This window comes from Manis javanica, chromosome 10 (genome assembly GCF_040802235.1).
Source record: "Manis javanica isolate MJ-LG chromosome 10, MJ_LKY, whole genome shotgun sequence".
Lineage (NCBI taxonomy): Eukaryota > Metazoa > Chordata > Mammalia > Pholidota > Manidae > Manis > Manis javanica.
In genome coordinates, this window is record NC_133165.1 from 98,407,849 (window position 1) to 98,426,910 (window position 19,062).

The 19,062-nt window shown below is 43.9% G+C and overlaps 1 protein-coding gene across 17 annotated transcripts in view; it reads right to left on the reverse strand.

The window, feature by feature from the left end:
- Positions 1-19,062, reverse strand: part of ANKS1B (ankyrin repeat and sterile alpha motif domain containing 1B) — a 995,298-nt gene that overhangs the window by 4,098 nt on the left and 972,138 nt on the right. For 16 of the 17 annotated variants that reach the window (XM_073213673.1, XM_073213674.1, XM_073213669.1 and 13 more), the window contains one exon: positions 4,379-4,546. In XM_073213673.1, the coding sequence (XP_073069774.1) occupies positions 4,379-4,546 (168 nt within the window). Of the gene's footprint in view, positions 1-2,766; positions 3,447-4,378; positions 4,547-19,062 lie in introns of those variants that run through there. The other variant, XM_073213678.1, reaches the window with a different exon arrangement.

Consider the following 19,062-nt stretch of genomic DNA (forward strand, 5'->3'; position numbering starts at 1 on the left):
TGGGAGACAGGAACCAAGGATGACTTTGGTCACTCCACCAAAAAAATGACTAGAATTTATAAATGAATTCAGTAAAGTCACAGTATACAAATTCAACACACAGAAATCTGTTGCATTTCTATGTAAAATTAATGAACTAATAGAGAAATAAAGAATTCAATCCCATTTTCAACTGTATCAAATAGAATAAAATACCTAGGAATACATTCAACCAAGGAGGATAAAGACCTGTATTTGAAAAACTACAGGAAATTGATGAAAAAAATTGAAGAAGATATAAATAAAGACTTAGATTTATGGCTTCAGCAACCTGGTGACAGTCCTAGCTCAGTAAATGGCATAAAGATCAAGCAAGAGAAGAAAAGAGAGAGAAATAGCTTTGAGGGGGGAGGAAAAAAAGGAATTCTGTTCTGATCGACAAAATATTAGCAAACAGAATTAAAAAATACATTAAAAGGATCATTCACTACAACCAAATGGGATTTATTCCAGGGATGCAAGGATGGGTCAATACCCACAAATCAATTTTACACACCACATTAACAAAAGAAAGTATAAAAACCATATGGTTAGCTCAGTAGCTACTGAAAAAACATGAACATCTATTCATGATAAAAACTCTCAACAAGTGGGTATAGAGGGAACATACCTCAACATAATAAAGGCCATATATGACAAATCCACAGCTAACATCATATTCAATAGTGAAAAACTTGAAAGCTTTTCCTCTAACATCAGGAACAAGACAAGGATGCCCACTCTGACCACATTTGACATAGCACTGGAAGTACTAGCCACAGCAATCAGGTAAGAAAAAGAAAGGCATCCAAATTGGTAAGGAAGAAGTAAAATTGTCACAATTTGCAGATGACATGGTAGTGTATGTACAAAACCTTAAAACACTCCACCAAAAAGATGACTAGAATTTATAAATAAACTCAGTAAAATCACAGTATACAAAAAACCAACATATAGAAATCTGTTGCATTTTAGTGAAACAGATATTGCACTAAATGCAATATTTAGTGAATTAATAGAGAAATTAAGAATTCAATCCCATTTTAACAAAAAGAACAAAACATCTAGGAATAAATGTAGCCAAGGAAAAGAAAGACCTGTATTTGAAAAACTACAGGAAACTGAAACAAACTGAAGTAGATACAAATAAATAGAAAGCTATTCCATGCTTGTGAATAGGAAGAATTAATATTGTTAAAATGGCCATACTGTCCAAAGCTATCTACAGATTCAGTGCAACCTCTCAAAATACCAATGGCCTTTTTCACTGATCTAGAGCAAATAATCCTAACACTTGTATGGAACCAAAGCCCACCCCCCCTACTCTCAGATAACCCAAGCAATCTTGAGAAAGAACAAATCTAGGAGTATCACTTCCCTGACTTCAAACTATACACAAAGCTACAGCAATCAAAATAGTATGATACTGGCACAAGAACAGATACATAGACAGATGGAACAGAATAGAGCCCAGAAATAAGCCCACACCTATATGGCCAATTAATATATGGCAAAGGAGGCCAAGAACGCACAATGGGGAAAAGACAGCGTCTTCAATAAATGGTACTGGGAAAACTGACAGCCACATGCAAGAAAATGAAACTGGATCACTGTCTTAGATCATGCACAAAAGTAAACTCAAAATGGATTAAATATCTAAATGTAAGACTTGAAGCCATAAAACTCCTAGAGCAGAACAGTAAACTCCTGAACATCAGCATTAGCAACTTTTTTCTAGATATGTTTCCCAAGCAAGGGAAACAAAAGCAAAAGTAAACAAGTGGGACACATCAAACAAAAAAGCTTCTGCATGGCAAAGGAAACCAACAAGAGAATGAAAAGGCAACCTACTCTGTGGGAGAATATATTTACAAATGATATATCCGATAAGGCGTTAATATCCAAAATACATAAAGAACTCATAACAAGTCAACACCAAAAAAACAATCCAATTAAAAATGGGCAGAGGACCTGAATAGACGTTTTTCCAGAGAAGACACAGATAGTCAACAGACACAAGAAAGGATGGTCAACATCACTAATCATCAGGGAAATGTAAGTCAAAACCACAAGGAGATAACCACCTCACACCTGTCAGGGTCTCTAGTATCATCAAGACAAGAAATAACAAGTGCTGGCAGGGATGTGGAGAAAAGAGAACCCTCGTACACTGCCGGTGGGACTGCAAACTGGTGCAGCTGCAAAGGAAAGCACTATGGAGGGTTCTCAAAACTAAAAATAGAAATGCCATATGACCCAGCCAGTCCACTTCTGGGAATTTGCCCAAAGAAAACAAAATTGCTAATACAAAAAGATGTAGCACTCCTGTATTTATTGCAGTATTATTTACAATAGCCAAATATGGAAACAACCTAAATATCCGTTGATAGATGAATGGAAAAGAAGGATGTGGTATGTATCTACAATGAAATATTAGTCACAAAAAAATGAAATTTAGCCTTTTGCAATAATACAGATGGACCTAGAAAGTATTATGTTCTAAGTGAAATAAGTCAGAGAAAGAAATACCACGTGATTTCACTTAAACACGCAATCTAAAAAAATGAATGAACAAGCAAAACTGAAACAGACTCACACAGAGAAGACTGTGGTTGCCATAGGGGATGGGGATAGGAAGATGGGTGAAACTGGTGAAGGCAGAAAGAAGCAGTGAGAATATTTCATATCTTGATCTGAATGATGGTTATATGAGTGTATACATGTGTCAGAAAGCATTGAGCTGCACACTAAGATTTGTGCACTTTATTGTCTTACCACAATATAAAAATTTTTTAATAGGTTAAAAGGAACAATTTTGAGTCCATTCAATGCCTTTCTAAATAAATGAGGATTTATCTACTATATTTAAACTATACAATTCCCTGACTAATCAGTGTACAAGTAAATCTAAAGGGATCTAAAAATTATATTATACAATTATAATAGACTATACCTCAGAGGATTTTAGCCATTTTAAAATACAGATCATAAGTATGTCCTTATTGTTTCCACTCTACTGGTGAGACAAAAGACTCCAACAATCAGCCATTTATAAACAATGCAGTGTACTAATATTTACAGCTGTCATGACATAAATCTACTAAGTCAAACTGAAAATTTATATGTCATCAGCAATACTGAAAAAGAAAAGAATTCTGGACATGCTAAGTTTCAGATGTTTGTTAAATATTGAAGAAGAAATTGATTAAGTCTGGAGTTCTGGGAATCAGCATTGTGAGCCAGTGGGGTTGGATAGGTGTGGAGGTGTTTGAAGGAAGGGTTTTCAGCCACGTGTAGTTGTTGATGATCGCAATGAGGGATGAGCACAGGAGTGAATGGCTGAGATGAGGTGGAGGTGAAGATCCTAGAAGTGATTGTCAAGGAGTAGAGAGGCCAGACACGAGGGATCATCCCTATGGACGCTGAAGCTGCCAAGAAGGGTGAAGGGAGCAGAAACTGAACGAGGATTTTAAATAAGAAGCCACATGGTCACAGAGGTAGGTGCCTCTCTAAAAACACTAAAAATCCTGCACTTGACCCTGGGGACAGGGGTCAGTGGGGAGGAGGGTGTCACGGGTATCTGGAAGGATATGTGGGCACGAGAGCAATGCATCTGGGGATGCCTGTCTGCCCCGAGTCTTAAAGTTTCTAGGATGCCATACGGCAACCAGAGCAGAAACCAGATGGGAGGCTGGTAACATTCCAGCTTCTGGGTATTGCTACTACTAGAGGCGGCCGCCTTGAAGTCATGAAAGTCTGTTAGGACAGGATGTCTGCAGAGCTTGTGGGAGGGAAGGGGAGGAAATTCCTGGAGGAAGGCAGATGACAAGGAGGAGGGGCTGAGCCTTCTGCACAGTCACTGCTCTGCAGGAAGCCTCAGCTGCCGGGAGAAAGCACGCTGGGCCTGGCTCAGGCCTCAGGCTGCTGGTGCCTAGGCTTCCTGCAATGCAACTGGGGCAGTTCTGCTCCGATCCGCGTACAGTCTGTGCATATAACTTCCTCTGGCCGAGCACCAGGGACACCTTCCCTGTGAACCACTGCTAACCCTTCTATGGGCCAGGGGATCGCGGGAGGTTTAACCCCCAGTGGGATGGCAGCAGAGGCCTCAGGGAATCTTGCTCCCAAGTTGCCTGAACCTTCAGCAAAGATTCAGCAAGGACAGCAGCAGGTGACAAAGTGGAATTTTCTTGGGTGCCTCCAGGTTCAGGCAGATGGTCCCAAGACTTTGTAGGAACTGAGCTGGGGCACATTCTGGGAGGACTCATGCCAGGAGAAGGGCCGACCCCACAGCAGGCAAGGGCCTGGTTAGCAGCCCCTTCTCCCCCCAGCGAACGGGGTGCAGAGTAGCTTTTCTACTTACCACCGACTTGCGAATGCTGACACGGGGTTTGGGGATGGGTTTGGAGGGTTTGTTCTCAAAGCTTTCTGGAAGTGTGGAGGAATGCCCCCCTTTTCTGGCTTGCAGTGCGAGCTGGTAAGCAACTTCAAATGCCTGTCCCAGTGTTAGGATGATTTCATAGGCTAAATTCTGTAAGAGAAATGAGAAAGCATTTACTACAGCACACTGCAGGGCAGAACCAGCTGAGTTGTTGAGGAACACGGTGGAAGGTGAACTAGCAGGACCTTGAATTACCCCCACTTGATGTGGCCATGCGTCAGTGGGACTCTGCCAGGAACAGGACAATCCAGGTCCACTTTAGGGCCTACTTGAGGCATTAGTCACTGACGCAACACGCTTGTTTACAGCCGACTCCCCAGTTCGCCCCATGGGAATGGGGCCCAAGCCCATGGACCCTTTTATGCCCAGGCCCCATATAGTCAGCTGGCTGCACCCCAGCCTTGGAAGGGAAGGGGTTACTGGTCCTTCAGCATGTCAGCCATGCCTGCAAGGACGATCCCACACACTCCACGGGAGGTGTTTCTGAGAAGTGTGGGTCTTTTTACCTCAAACATCTGTGATTCAGTGAACATCTCTGAAACACAATCAAAATCTAATTTAGGCGGAGGGGAGAGGCATTAGTCATGCTGGTGTGGCGTCTCACAGATACAGCAGCCAGCATGCAAACAGAGCCAATTATCCATCTATTTCTTGAGGCGTTTGCTCTCCCTATGGGTCCACTCCATATTTTATCATCAAATCAGCAAGAGACAGGAGATGCTGTCAGGTCTGAATGCCGTGCAAAGCAGTGCATGGGAGAAAGGTTCTTTTCTTTGGACTTTCAACTGCTCCTCTCAAGACAGCTTCTAGCTCCACCCTGTCTCTCTCATTTAGGAAACGGGACATGGTCTGACCCCAAAGAGGCAGGGTCCCAGCAACATCCCAAGGTCACAGTGCATCAAAGAAGTGGGTGCCTACTGGCCCCAAAGAGCTTTCTTAAAACCACCGCACCAGCTGAAAGCAGGCCTGTTCTTCCCCAAGTTTCCATTCCAATGAATGTCTCCAGAGTGTGTAGCTGCGTTTTCAAATCCACAGAAACAGCATTCTGCTTATGCTGATTCTGCAACTCTGACCCAATCAAGCACACAGGATAGCTCAATTCCCACGATTCTGGGGAGAACTGTTTAGGATGGTTCCCACTTGATGGCGAGGGAGATGCAGGATGGACTTCAGAGACATGTGGAAGAGGCCCATGGGTTCCTGGACTGACTGGATTTCAGTCAATGCTAGATTGTCATGGTCTTAGATCCAAGCAATGGGACAATGCCTCTGGGTGTGAGAGTTGGTTTGACACAGGATGTGTCTTCTCCTTTGAGCTACTTGTTAAGGAATGAGGTCCCACAACAGATCTGTTCTTGCTGGAGACACTGAACCTCACACAGCCAGCTGAGCACTTCCTGCAATGAGAACCGAGCCCATTTTTTGCCTCCAGGGATGAGTCAGACTAGTAAATTAGTAATGCACCAACAAATGAGAGTGGAGGAGGGCTGGCAGACAGCTCTGGCTGCCACCGCACAAAGGGGGCTGCACCCTTCGGCTGCCTACACCCGGCACTCGCGTCACTGTCAGCTTCGCCTCCCAGTGTGCGTCGGGTCCCCTCTGAAAGGCAGACTGGCTGGGGCTTCCGACTACTGGAGTCACCACATGAAGTCGCCGGCGCTTGGTCTTGTTCACCTTTACTTGATGCTTTACTTGATGCTTAATGTCCATTTGGTCGGGGCTACACAGCAGATACTCGTGCTCTGGGTGGGTAACTAGCCTGAGGGAATGACGGTGGATTCAGGGATGCTGAAATGTGCAGCTTTAAGGTACTGGAACAGCGTGAATTCCTTTATGAGTAGCCTAGAAACAAATTCCTGGAAGTGAAGTTTACTTGGAGCCCGAGTGTCCTCACCTGAAGGTCACAGATGCTCACCTGGGCGAGTTAGGCTTTCACACGACCATTTCGGGAAGCCTGGAGGTTTTGAAAAGTACTGAGTTAGCAGCTCTGCCTTTTCATTTTTAACTACTTCCTCGTGTAGGAAAAGACTCAAATAAGACAGAGAAACCAGACTGGGACTGAGATTTCCTGCCAAATGGCCTCTCCTGGATGTCTTGCTTTCCATTTTATTTTAGAATGCTTTTCAGAGTTCCTCTTTTGTAATTATACATAGTGAAGAGTTGGACACTGGTACCTTTCCTGTATCGGTTCTGGATGCCAGGTAGGGCCCATGGGCACGAGAAAACATGGGAGCAGCTGGTTCTGACGGGGCTTTTGCATACTGAGTGCTGGGTGACCAATAGACCAGGGCCCTCGAGAGGAACAGGCAGTTATCAGACGAGACCTGAGGACACACAGTTGAACAAGGAGGAAGGTTCGTTTCTCCGGCCTCTCCTTAGTAACATCGTCACTACTTAAGATGGGAGGAGCGTTAGCATTAGAACAGGAGACTGTACTGGGACAAGGCCAAAAATAATATTGTAATATCAGAGGGGCTTAGGTGCTTCCTCCACCCAGCCAGGCTTGCCCACCCCATTGGTGCTGGCTGGCACTGAACAGCCAGTGACGCTGCTCACAAAAACAGGAAGAAAACAACAAAACTTGAAAGTCCAATTAGTCTCTGCTTTCAATATTATTATCCTTGCGACCATGCCTAAGACTGTGCCTGGCACACAGCAGAGACTCGGCAGATGCTGAATGAAGGACAGGCTGGAGTAACACCACCAACAGTTATAGCTAGTTTGGCAGGGACTTCACAGGGGTTAGGCATTGAGCCAAGCACTAGATTTATCTCATTTAAGTCTTACCACAATCATCTGTAGTAAAGTATCGTTATCATCATTTTATAGATGAGGAAACTGAGCTCAGAGAGCTTAAGTAACTTGACATCACAGAGCTAGAAAATCAAAGATACGAACCAATATTTGTGACTCAAAATCCGATGTTCTCAGCCCACATGTGTCAACTTGCCTCCATGAATGCTGCCATTACTTTCCCTCACTGTACTCGCCAAGATGTTCCCTTGCTGAGAGGGCGAGTCTGTTCCTCTGCCTTCTTGAATCTGAATTGGCTTTACAACCAACAGAGTGTGCAGAAGTGACATGCTGGGACTCTGAGATCAGACCTCGAGGGGCCTTGCAGCTTCAGCCTGGGTCCCTTGGAACACTCCCGCTGGAGGAAACCAAGCCTGTGAAGAAGTCTGGCCACCCTGAGATCACCAGGCTCTGAGGGTGTCCAAGCTGGCTGGGGGGAGAGGCTGCCCACCCACACTCGGAGAAAAGGAGTCATCCTGGACATTCAAGCTCCAGGAGATGCCACACAGAGGCCCTGGAGAGATGGCCCAGCATTTCCAGCCATCTGAACCACTTCAGCAGAGAAGAGCAGAATTGCCAGGCTCTGCCCATATTTCTGATTCACAGAACCATAAACATAATAAAGTGGATGTTGTTTTGTGCCACTAATTTTGAGATGGTATTTTCAGCAATGATAACTGGAATACCACAAGATGCCAAAGAAGGCTGGCTGGACCCACATTCAGGTGGCAGGAAGAGAAGTCAGCCTGTGAGCTGTGATGAACAGTACGAGGTCACTCCTGGAGCTTCCCCACCCCCATCCCTGGCTGCTGGTGATCCGTCCTGGTGCCAGTGTCATGGTAAGCACTGAGGTGTCCCTGCATACAGGTCAGCCCAAACTACAGAGCTGCAGTATCCTTTTAAGTTGGCACAACCACTCTTTCATTTCTTGTTACTACCTCCCTTGGGCATAAACTCAAACTCACTTAGCTTTACATTCCCTGTTCTCAAAGGCTGTAACTGTCCGGCTCTAACCTAGGTTCCTTCTGCCCCTATGAGTTGAATGGAAAATACTTGCCTTGGCCGTTGCAGCATGCATCTCTCCCTAGGATCACACTTACAATGACAGCCGGCCCCGATGATTTCCTCCCTTACACAGACCACCACCGAGAGAAGGGGGCCTGTGGGTGGGTGGGCAGTTGGGGGGTGATTACTGGGAAGAGTGCACTCTGAGCCTCATTTTTCTCATCTTAAAAATGGGGATAAAAAATGCACCTTACTGGACTGATCAGCCAATCACAACATTTAACCTAACGATGACACAGGCCAGTATTATTATTTACTGTTTACTACGCTCCACCTGCCACACTTCAAGTGGGCTCTTATTTAATCCTTACAACCTTCCGGGTGTTACTGTAGTAAATAGCTGTGGGGCTGTTATTATTCCTGCTGTGAACGGGAAAGAATTAAGCCCAGAAAGGTTAAACGACTTGCTCACGATGCCAGCAGCTGGCTGAGCGGATTTGAATCCAGGTGTTCTGACAGGCTGTGCTCTTGCTCTCTCTACCTTAGACCTACACTGAGGATAAAATAAAAGACTTCTGCAAACTGTTAAAAAAAGAAGCTTAGAAACATTAAACACAGAAGCTTCTGAGTGGTCAATGCATCCTGACTGGGGTAAGGATATCTAATGGCCATGGAATTTTTCCTGGGTCTTGTGCCAGGATTAGGAGAGGGAGCTTCTAGGTAAAGGGTGTTTTTGATGATTTGACATCAACCATTAACTCAGGGATTCTCAGCCAGTGGACCTGCTCCCTCCATGGGGCTCTCTCTCTCCAGCTGAGGCTCTTTAGGATGGAGGCAGGGAGCTCCAGGTCAATGGGGACAACTGCTGGGGTTGGGGTGGGGTGTTGCACATCCGTCTCCATAGCCTTTCCCTTCTCCCCCAGGCATTTTGATCTGTGGATTAAGAATTGCTACATTAGAGGAATTTGTGGAACCATCATACTTTAGGATGGATCCTAACTGTAATCAGAGAGGCAAACTTGTTTTCCTTTTGCAAAATGCAGACGTGTAGGTAAGCCTGTATGACCGTTAGCTCATAAAGCAGTCAGGACTGCAGCCAACGTCACCATCACCATGGGTATTTAGGGAGCTACTTCCATGGGTCAGGGACTGAGTCCTGGTGCCTGGCCTGTGCCTGGCCTACAGTGAGTGTCTAGGAAGTACTCACTGAGTGATGTGGGGGAGGGGAGGCTCATGGAGGGAGAGACAAAGAGATGCCCCCGACCTGTCCTCTGGTATCTTGGGCACTGAAGCTGTACCTGGCATGTTCACCAATTTGGTGTTAGTAAACTTCAGCATAGACTGCCTCCTAGGGAGAACTCTGGCCACCCAGGTAATTCATTTGTGTTAACTGCCACATCACTAGGATTTTTCTGTGCTGGCAACTCCTGGTTGGAAAATCTTTTAGGTGCAAGTGTGCAATGGCATATTTGTAAGAATATTCATTATAGTGTCTAAAACTTTCATTATTAGGAGACTAAGTGTACCACTCTACATAGACCCATGCAGTAGAACATAAGGCAGTCATTTAAAATAAAATAGAGTCATTTAAAAAACTGGTTAGAAGACTGTAAGTGAAAATGTACATATAAACATAGATGGGTGTCTGTACGTATAGAAAACGGATATGTATCAAAATGTTACTAGTGTTTATCGCTGAGTGTTGAGATAATGGATGATTTTTCTCTTTATACTTCTTTGTATGTTTTGAACTTTGTTCAAATGCAGATGAATAATTTTACAATAAAAATAAGTTTTTCCATTTTGATAATTAAAAACAAGGAAATTTTCTAGCTCAGAATAATCTTATTCATTCTTAATCCATGCCTGTGGAGTTCTGAGAGCCTCTTCATCCTTTGGCAAAGAGGGCTGGGAACTGTTTACCAGGCAAAATCCAGGCCCTATTTGCAGGTGTCACCGTGGCTCACATCCATGTACCAGCGGGTCTGGCTATCCATTTGGCCAAGAATCTTCAGTTTTCACATTGGATGTCAATTCTAACATCTGCTCAGTTGGATTCTAGAACACCCGACTCTTCCTTTAACCTGGAACGCCACTACCTCTACTCCAGCTCCAGAGCACAGGTGAAACTTCTGTCCAATTTCTATCAAGCCCAGCTGCAAATCTGTACGTGGACATGAACTTATGGACACCCAGTCAGTTCACTCTTGCAGCTGAGGTGGGTGTGAGCCCTGCACCAAGTCAGGCCACCTTAAACTTGAAGCACTTTCTATTTTCTCTAGTAGGGATGATACAGTGGCAGCCTCACCTACCATGTTACACTGCTTATTTCATTCCAGGGACCAGCTAAGTGGCTGATAGGATTATCTAACTCTTAAACACCTTATAGAGGAGAGTTTATCATCCCAATTTTATGTGGAGAAGCTCAGAATTGGTGATATTGATTAACCTGGCCAAGTTCACACAGCTAATAAGAGGCAGAGCCAAGATTCCAACCAGATCTGACTTCACATTAGTCAGTGTTTTGTGCTGCTGGGCAATCCTGCCTTACTGCTTTCATGAGTCTGCTGGTGTTCTGCCCACCCCGCTTTCACGGAGGGACCCTGTAAGGAGCCACCTTGGGCTTTGGAGAGCCACTGTGTGTGTTAGTGTGACTCTCACACAATCTCCCCCTCATTGAGATTCAGGACAAAAGGTTCTTTCAGACTTCAGTCTTACTGAAGTTTTCTTTTGAGAGAAAAAGCTATACTCTTCTTTCAAAGAAATGAGAAGCATGTAATGACTGTATTTCGTTTTTGCCTTGACTTCCAGGAAGCTCAGAGTCAAATCTGTGGCTCAGCTTTAAAAACTATTTTGAGCTCTATGTTCTGCATATTGATGTTAAAACTTCTCCTTGGTGTTGCTCTTCCTTTCAGTCTATGTTCTCCTTAATTCAGATCTGTGTATGTATACTTCCAGATTTATTATGCCTATTCATGTAGGCTGCCTTAGATCCTTTATGGAAGGGTGAATGGTAAACAGTGTCCATTTGTTCACTGAAATATGCATTCAAGAGTTAACTTTGTTTAATCCACTAATGCCAAATTGGCTGACAAAGTGTATCAGACACAAGTTTCCATGTCATCTGGTGAAGGTGACAACAAAGGAAGTGAACTGAGAGGGGAGGGGATACCACAGGGACAGAGGACCCTGTTGGGAGGCTGCTTTTTACATGAAGACCATTGTAACCTGTCTACAAGCACTTTCCATTAGCATTAAAAAACCACCACCTCATTTTAGTGTCTGGAATTGAAGGAACAAATGGAAGTATTAGTTCCATAGCCTCAGAAACATACAGGCCTGGCTTTCTTCAGGGCTGGTGGAGGTACTTCCTGAGGTCACAGAGCTACCCACCTGGGGAGAGGGTGCGAGCACAAACATTCAAGGGAAGGGCTGTGTCTGTGCTTGGAAGCCCCAGGTAGGGCAGAGAGGCCAGGGGCAGTATGAGGAGCCTCTGTTTTCTACACCAGTTGTTAGTGAATAAAGACCAAGTCTGGATCACCTGCATGGGCTAAATCTGCCATGGGCTCCCCCTTATGGCCCCCATCACTGTCGCTGAGGAGATGGTACTGGGAAGGGGGTCTGGCCCAGGTGACCTCTAGGTCCCTTTCCACCCTGGGTGCTCCAGTGTTCTTTTTTATTCTTTTTTACCCAGCTAACTATGTGTTCAGTCTAGAGATGTGTGTACAGCTGAGGCCATGTTAAACAGTGGCCCATTTAGCAAAGGCCAGACTGCAGGGCTCAACAGCCCACCAACCAACCAGTGCTTGGAGACGCAAAGGGCAGGGGCCTGGCTTTCCTCTCAGAGGATGCCCTCTTTGCAACAATCACCCACAAAGCTCTTCCAAACAGCCAAGTGTTTTGTCTGTTATAACATGGCTTTTGTTTTGGGCACTACACCCTCTTCCCATCTCTTACCTTTGGTGAGTTATGCTCATCCTTGGAGACTCACTTATCTCCTGGGAGCCTCCTCGGATCCCCTTTCCCATGGCCTTCCTCCCCAGGGCAGGTGCCCTCCTCTGGTGGCTCCAGGTGCCTGGGGCATAGCTCTATTGCTGCGTGGACTTGCTAGCCTTTTCCCTTTGGAGGCTCAACTCCTCCATTGGGTCCCTAAAATGGTAAGAGGACTTTCACCTTAAAGATAAGATAAGGGCGAATGTGGATGGCCAGAGCCATTCTCCTTTCTTCCCTCCCCAGGCAGCCCTGGATGAGTAAATGCAGGCAAAGCCACTGGGGCCTAAAGATAGAGGAAAGTGTTTTCCAATCTGGGTCTTCCGTGGGGTCTCTAGGAAGAAGCTACATTTCTCATTTGGCTGTATTTTGCTCTTCTTGTTTTTAAGACCGTAAGTTCCGTCTACATGTTGCTTCACCCACGTCTTGAGGCAAAAATAACTTTGAGTATATTCTGGGCAGATTCACAGAATTCATCGACATCTCTTTAACTCTAGTTATCTTGAGTACAAGCAGAAGTTAATCTTGATAGATTATAGAAATAAACACCAATCACAGGTCTTTAGCATTTAGAAATAAATATTAGGCATTGTGCTAAGATACCAGGGCTGATGTTATCAACTGGCCAAAATGCAGATAGCTTTTTTAGGGCTTATTTCAGCTAGAAGATTCATGAAATTAACATTTTCCCCTAATTATAACAGGGGTACACGTAGACAATTTTGAATATACACCAATAAGAAAAGATAAATCACATGTAAAATTCTATTGCTGGGATACAGCCATTTGGGTTTACACTCTTATTTACATTTGTACATATACACAAATACCTTTATATGGTATATGAATATTTACGTATGTGAATTTAAAAACAAAATTAGAATCATACTCTATGTGCAGTTTCCTAAGTTGCTTTTCTGTGCAACTTTAAATCATGAATGGGTTTTGCCTGCCATTAAACATTCTTCAAAAACCAGAGTTTGAAAGGTAGCAGATGATTCCACTGTTATCTGCTAAGGTTTAACTTTATGCCTTAGCCTGAGTACAGGAGTGTGCACTGCTTAGCGGAAGACTGATTAGCAAACTTGTGCTGTGGGGCCGCCTGTCCGTGGAGCCACAGCCTCCAATGGCTGGACAGCGGGCCTCTCACATTCATGCCAGAGGGACTGGCCTACCAGCGCAGACGGGAAACAGTCTCAACCTTTTTCCTGCTACTTGGTAGGGATTTCGGGAAAGGGTGTGCAGAAGAGATACTTGCTAGATTTCAACATCTCCCCACTATTCAAAAGTGAAAGCTCCTGGTAGAAACTAGAGGAAACTCTTCACTCACGATGCCTTCAAAAAGGGGCATTTAACCAAATTCAAACCCTTATTAATTTTAACCCTCATTGTTGAAAATCTTCCTCAAACGGACAAGTCCATTCCTTGGCTTAATAACACAGTAAATACAAGTGACTTTTTCTTGCCTACTGCAGATGCCTAATGCCCTGTGCTCATCATTGCAAAGGGAACTAATGAGTTGTTACGCTTCCAAACTTATAACATATTCATGCGAACTAAGCGTTCAGCTGCCAGCCCCAGCACCCCTCTGGGAGCACCAGCCCTGCTGGGTACCGGCATGACTCCAGGATAACGGATCTGATTTGATTGCAACTACTAGTGGTGTCCCCACTGCTCCTGAACTATGAGCTACTGGGGAGCAGGGACGGTGCCTCACTCCTGGGGAGCCCTGAATAAACGTATTTTATTTGGACTTTGACTTTTTTCCTCAAGTGTAGATGGGTGCTGCGGCAGACGTATGATGTCAACTGGGACGTAAGCCCTCACACAGGGTCTGACGGGAAGAAAACCACCACCACATGACCGCCGCTACTGTTCTCCGGACCTCAGCAGCTGGGACTGGACGCAGGTGCCGGGAACCGGCGCCTGTTGTCTCGTTTAATCCTCATACTAACCTAGCTGGAGGGGACTAGTTTATAGATGAGGAAACTGCGGGTTAGTTCTTGCACAATCCATAAAGCTAAGAATGCTGACCTGGGATTCAATCCCAGACTGAGTCTAAAAGCCACACTCCCACATGTGACAGCTGCTTGTTAGTTATTTGGGAGGAGGCAATAAAAAACACATATATGAATGCTGCAAACCAACCTGTGAAAAAGATTTTCAGGTTTGATTAAAAAATGGGATTGATTTAAGGCACTGATAACATCCCTTCTTGCCTCCCCCACAAAAAAAGGGCTGAGAGAAAGAGTGACTATTATTCCCTTAATATCCACCCACCTCGGCTTTATGGTTTGGTTAATTCTCAATGATTTATGCCAATGAAGAGGAGAGATGGATAAATGCCACCTGGCAGTGGTAATTTATGCTGTTTTTTGGTGGGGGGACAGGTCGTGGTGTGTTAGGACCACAGGGCTGGGAGTGCTAATCATGGCATTCGCTGCTCTCAGGAGCAGGACCCCTCCCGCCTGGAGGGCATGTGGCTCAGAGGGCTGTGCAGGGCCAGGAATGGCTTCCATGTGCCTCTTGGTTGCTACTTTACAAGTGGGAGACCAGCCCGGGAAAGTGTTACAGTTCCATCTTAAAGGCTCTATGCTCTTTAACATTTTCTTACATTGCCAGGTATTTTCATATCATAGACAGGGTTGAAGGCCATCTTCAGGTGGAGAAAACGAGAAACAGATTGAACGAGACCACCTAGCCCCACATACAGTATTTAATTTAGTTGTCAGAGGTCAACTACTATCAACAACGAAAGTGCTTTTGCACCTTCAGGGGGTCACTTTGTGGGACAACCTCTGCAACATAAGCCATAAATCCTTCTCATCAGAACCTCAAACTACCCCATGGAGATAATCTCAGAGTTTAAGAAAGGTCGAAATGGGTGGAGGGGGTCAAAAAGGTCAAACTTCCAGTTATGGGACAGTAAGTCCAGGGGATGTCAGCTACAGCATGGTGACCGCCGTTAATGATACCAGATGGTATATTTGAAAGTCACTAAGAGAGTAGACCTGGAAGTTCTCATCACAAGGCAGAAAAAAAATTATACCTATGTGAGGTGGTGGAGGTTAGTGAAACTTGTTATGGTGGTCATGTTGCAATACGTAAATGTGTCAAATCCTTATGTTGTTTATTTTAAAAGAACATAGGAGTATATGTCAATTACATCTCAAAAAAAAATGGGGAAGAAAAATATACGGCTCAGAAATTTTAGATTTCATTAAACTGATGAGAAAACCAAGAAAGAAACTTGCAGTAGAGCCGAAGTCAGAAGTGTGGCTGCCTCTGGTGTTCCCCCTCTAAGCTTGGGCTTGCTGGTGCATTGTGATAGCAGAGTCCTATGAGACGCTGTGACCATGCTTTCCTGCATTTTGTCCTTTCTGGTTCCCCACTTTGGATCCTCTATGGTCTGCACTCGGCCAAGAAAGCACAAGAAAGAGGGAGATTTGACTCCCGCCTTACCGCCCACCAGCATCCCGACCTAGACGCTCACTACACGTCTCTGAGCTTGTCTAAGACACACCACGTGCTGAACACGGAAGCCGGCAGAATTTGGGAGTTGCATTTAAGGGAAAAATGAGTACCTTTTTCCCTTAAAAACATCAAAGACTGCAAATATATTCTTTATAGAGAAAGTGAGAATTAGCAAGGATCTAGCAGCAGTCATGGCTTTTAATGCTATTAAAAAAAACTTTTCATATTTTAAAACTACTGAAAGAGGTCCTTCCCAGATTTTAAAACTAAGTGCAATATTCCCACAGAGGATGCATCAAAATCTTTCTGATCTACCTACCTCAGTTTTAAACACAGCAATGTACACTGAGTGAATAACATGTAGAAGACGACAGTCTCCAAATTCCCATGGTTCTATCTGTCTCTTACATATACTGGCCTTCGAAGGATGATTGCAGCAGCCTTGGGGGCTGGTGGCCACTGAAATTCCTGCCCCTCTCTCGTAATCCTAGCAGCATGGAATTCCCTGCACTCACGTGAGATAAAAGAGGAGGAGAGAAGAGCTGAACCTGTGTTTTCAACCCCCTGAGACTCCCAGTCTTATAACCAGCCTTCTCTGCCCTGTCCCACTGCTCCCTTCCCCCATGTTCTCAGGGCTGAAAGGCAGAGCTTGGAAAGCCTTTCGTTCTGTCATGTGTGGAATGTGTTCCTGGCCTAGCAGGTTAGAAATGAGAATAAAAATCAGCTGCCCCAGTAGTGAGAGTCTAGGAGGCAGAGTGGGTCTGGCGCCTGCCAGTAGGTACATACTGGCCTTTTCCTGGGGAACTCTGGTTTCACTTTTTGCTCTTGTCTTTTTATTTTCATCTGCTTGTCATCTGAAACTGAAAATATCACAGGCAGAATTTAGCATAGATTCTAAGTAATGGAAAAACAGGCTTAGAGATCACAAAGTAAACCCTTCCTAAAGCATGTTCTGCAGTGTCCCATAGTCAATGGGACTATGTTAAAAGCAACGTCCCATAATAAATGAACTTTGTTAAGCTCACAGGCTATCCTGTGTAGGGCTGCTTGGGCCCCCTTCCAAGATCACAGGGTTTCTATGGGAAAATGCTCTTAATTTCAAATCTAACTCTCCAGAAACTGAAAGTATCCTAGACATCACTGGATTTTCTTGATGACACAGATACTCATAAAAGTGTTTTGTGACCCATAAAAGGTCTATAAGGCCAAAGTGGCAATAAGTCTGCAAGTAAAAATGTGTATTTAGTCATACACAGCAGCTAAGTTATTAAATGAATACTTAAGGTATTCTTTTCTTCTCTTTTTTTTGCCATTTGACCAGGGGACTGACTCATATGAACAGATTTTTAAGGCACTGAGACAGAACGGAGTATTGAACTGCCCTACATAATGGTACAAAATCCATGCTCAAAGAGGCTTTTTTTTTTCAGTGCAGCCAAAGCTTGATGCATCTCAAAATTGCTCAAAGGCTCAGGTCAAGGTTGGTGGCCTTTGTTACTATTTCTGAAGTCAGACAAACTTCACCTAGAGAGGATTAAAATGCTGGATTTGTGGTGTATGATGAAAATTCTTTGGAGCTGATATCAGAATCCTAAGCTAGTGAATGTCTACATTAAATCAAAGATCTGGATGAAAAGACAAAAGGTGAAGCAATTCTCTACATGTTCTCCAAATGCATCAGGGACATGCTGTTGATTCTAAAACTCAACAGTTGACTATTTTCCCCCACAATTTATACTTGGTATTCAGGCACTGCATAAACGTAGCTAAAAAACTGAAGGGGGCAGATGGCCCATAGGTATCATTTTTAGTTCCAGTATAGAACAATGCTTTAGATACTCTTATTACAGCAAATTATAGACTACTATAGAAAGAAATGCCACAATCTTCAAGGAAAGATTGGAATTCATCATGATATGTATGGGTATCGGTGAAAACACTGGACGGAGGCAATATACCAATATAAGGCCTGTAGAACCAAAGATTTCTTCCTATTGTTTTATTTTACTTATTCATTGCCTCTCTCTCTATTTTTTAGAAGGATAGTGGGAAACCTTTGGACCATAAATACGTGTCTGGTAAATTTATCTTGTATTTTTTAGCAGTAAAGGGCCAGGCTGTCAATTGCAATGTCAGTAGGCAAGGAGAGAGAAGAGGTGGGGATGGACTTGTATCACGTGGTTGTTATTTATCAGGCACTGTACCTATGTTCCTTCATTTCAATCCTGATGAAACATAGTGGGTACAACCTGTTTTATGGACAAAGGACACTGGGACTCAGAAAAGTCCTATAAGTAGTCTATGCTCGGGAAACAGGTAGCTGTGTTGGGATGCAGACTCTGGTCTGACTGTTCTTTCTACGACACCAACCCAACTGGAGAGGGGAGATGCTGCATACACACCAATACATGTGGACAGGATGGAATGTTGCTGTTTACAGAAACAATGGCATTTCACAAGAATGACAAGTTACGCTGAAGGCACCAGAAACCCAGTGCTGAAATGATTTTCATCAACACCATGGATCCCATGCAAATAAATGCATCCAGAGATATTTAGCACCGCCTTTGAGGGCTATACTTTGCAGTTCCTCCTGTTACCACATACCACTTTTATATTATTGTCTGCCTGCCTCCCAAAAGAGAGGGAGTTTTTTAATGGCACATGAATATTCTTTCCTGTTTTCAATCTTCACACACTGAAGGGGATGAGCCACATGCAGCATGATACAAATGCTCTGGGCATGAGCGTCACATGCCTTAGCAAGGTGAGTGTTTTGGTCAGTGGTGATCCTTGGTCCATGGGTGTTTATCGGAACTGAGAAAGACGCTGAACTGTGGGCTGACCTTCCAAGAATATATTACACTGCAACTTCTGTGTAATTTTTAAAATGTGCGTTTCAAATCCATTGTGCCGGTCAAAGCTGTCATATTAAAGTGACATTTTACTATTCCTCTGGGTAGAAATTATCTCATGGTTACAGCCATATCTGTTCTGTCTGCATCAAATGTGAATGCCTCATGTACTGTATTAGAGATTAGACATAGGCTCAAGCAATTTGTACCATGTTGAGGTTATACAGAATCTGCAAAATGCCTTGGGCTAAGTAACCCTTAATAATTTATGAAACAAGCCAAATGTCTTAATTGCAAGTTGGGCTCTCAATAAAAACCAGGTACATTTGGGGAAATATTTAATCTGTGCAAAGAATGTAGTTGTTCACCACATCAAATATACATACAAATAAATATATATTTCATACATTTTTATATATACATTAAAAAAACATAAAAGGAACACTTGTTTTCTAGAATTGCTTTCATTTTCCAAGTCTATAACAGAGG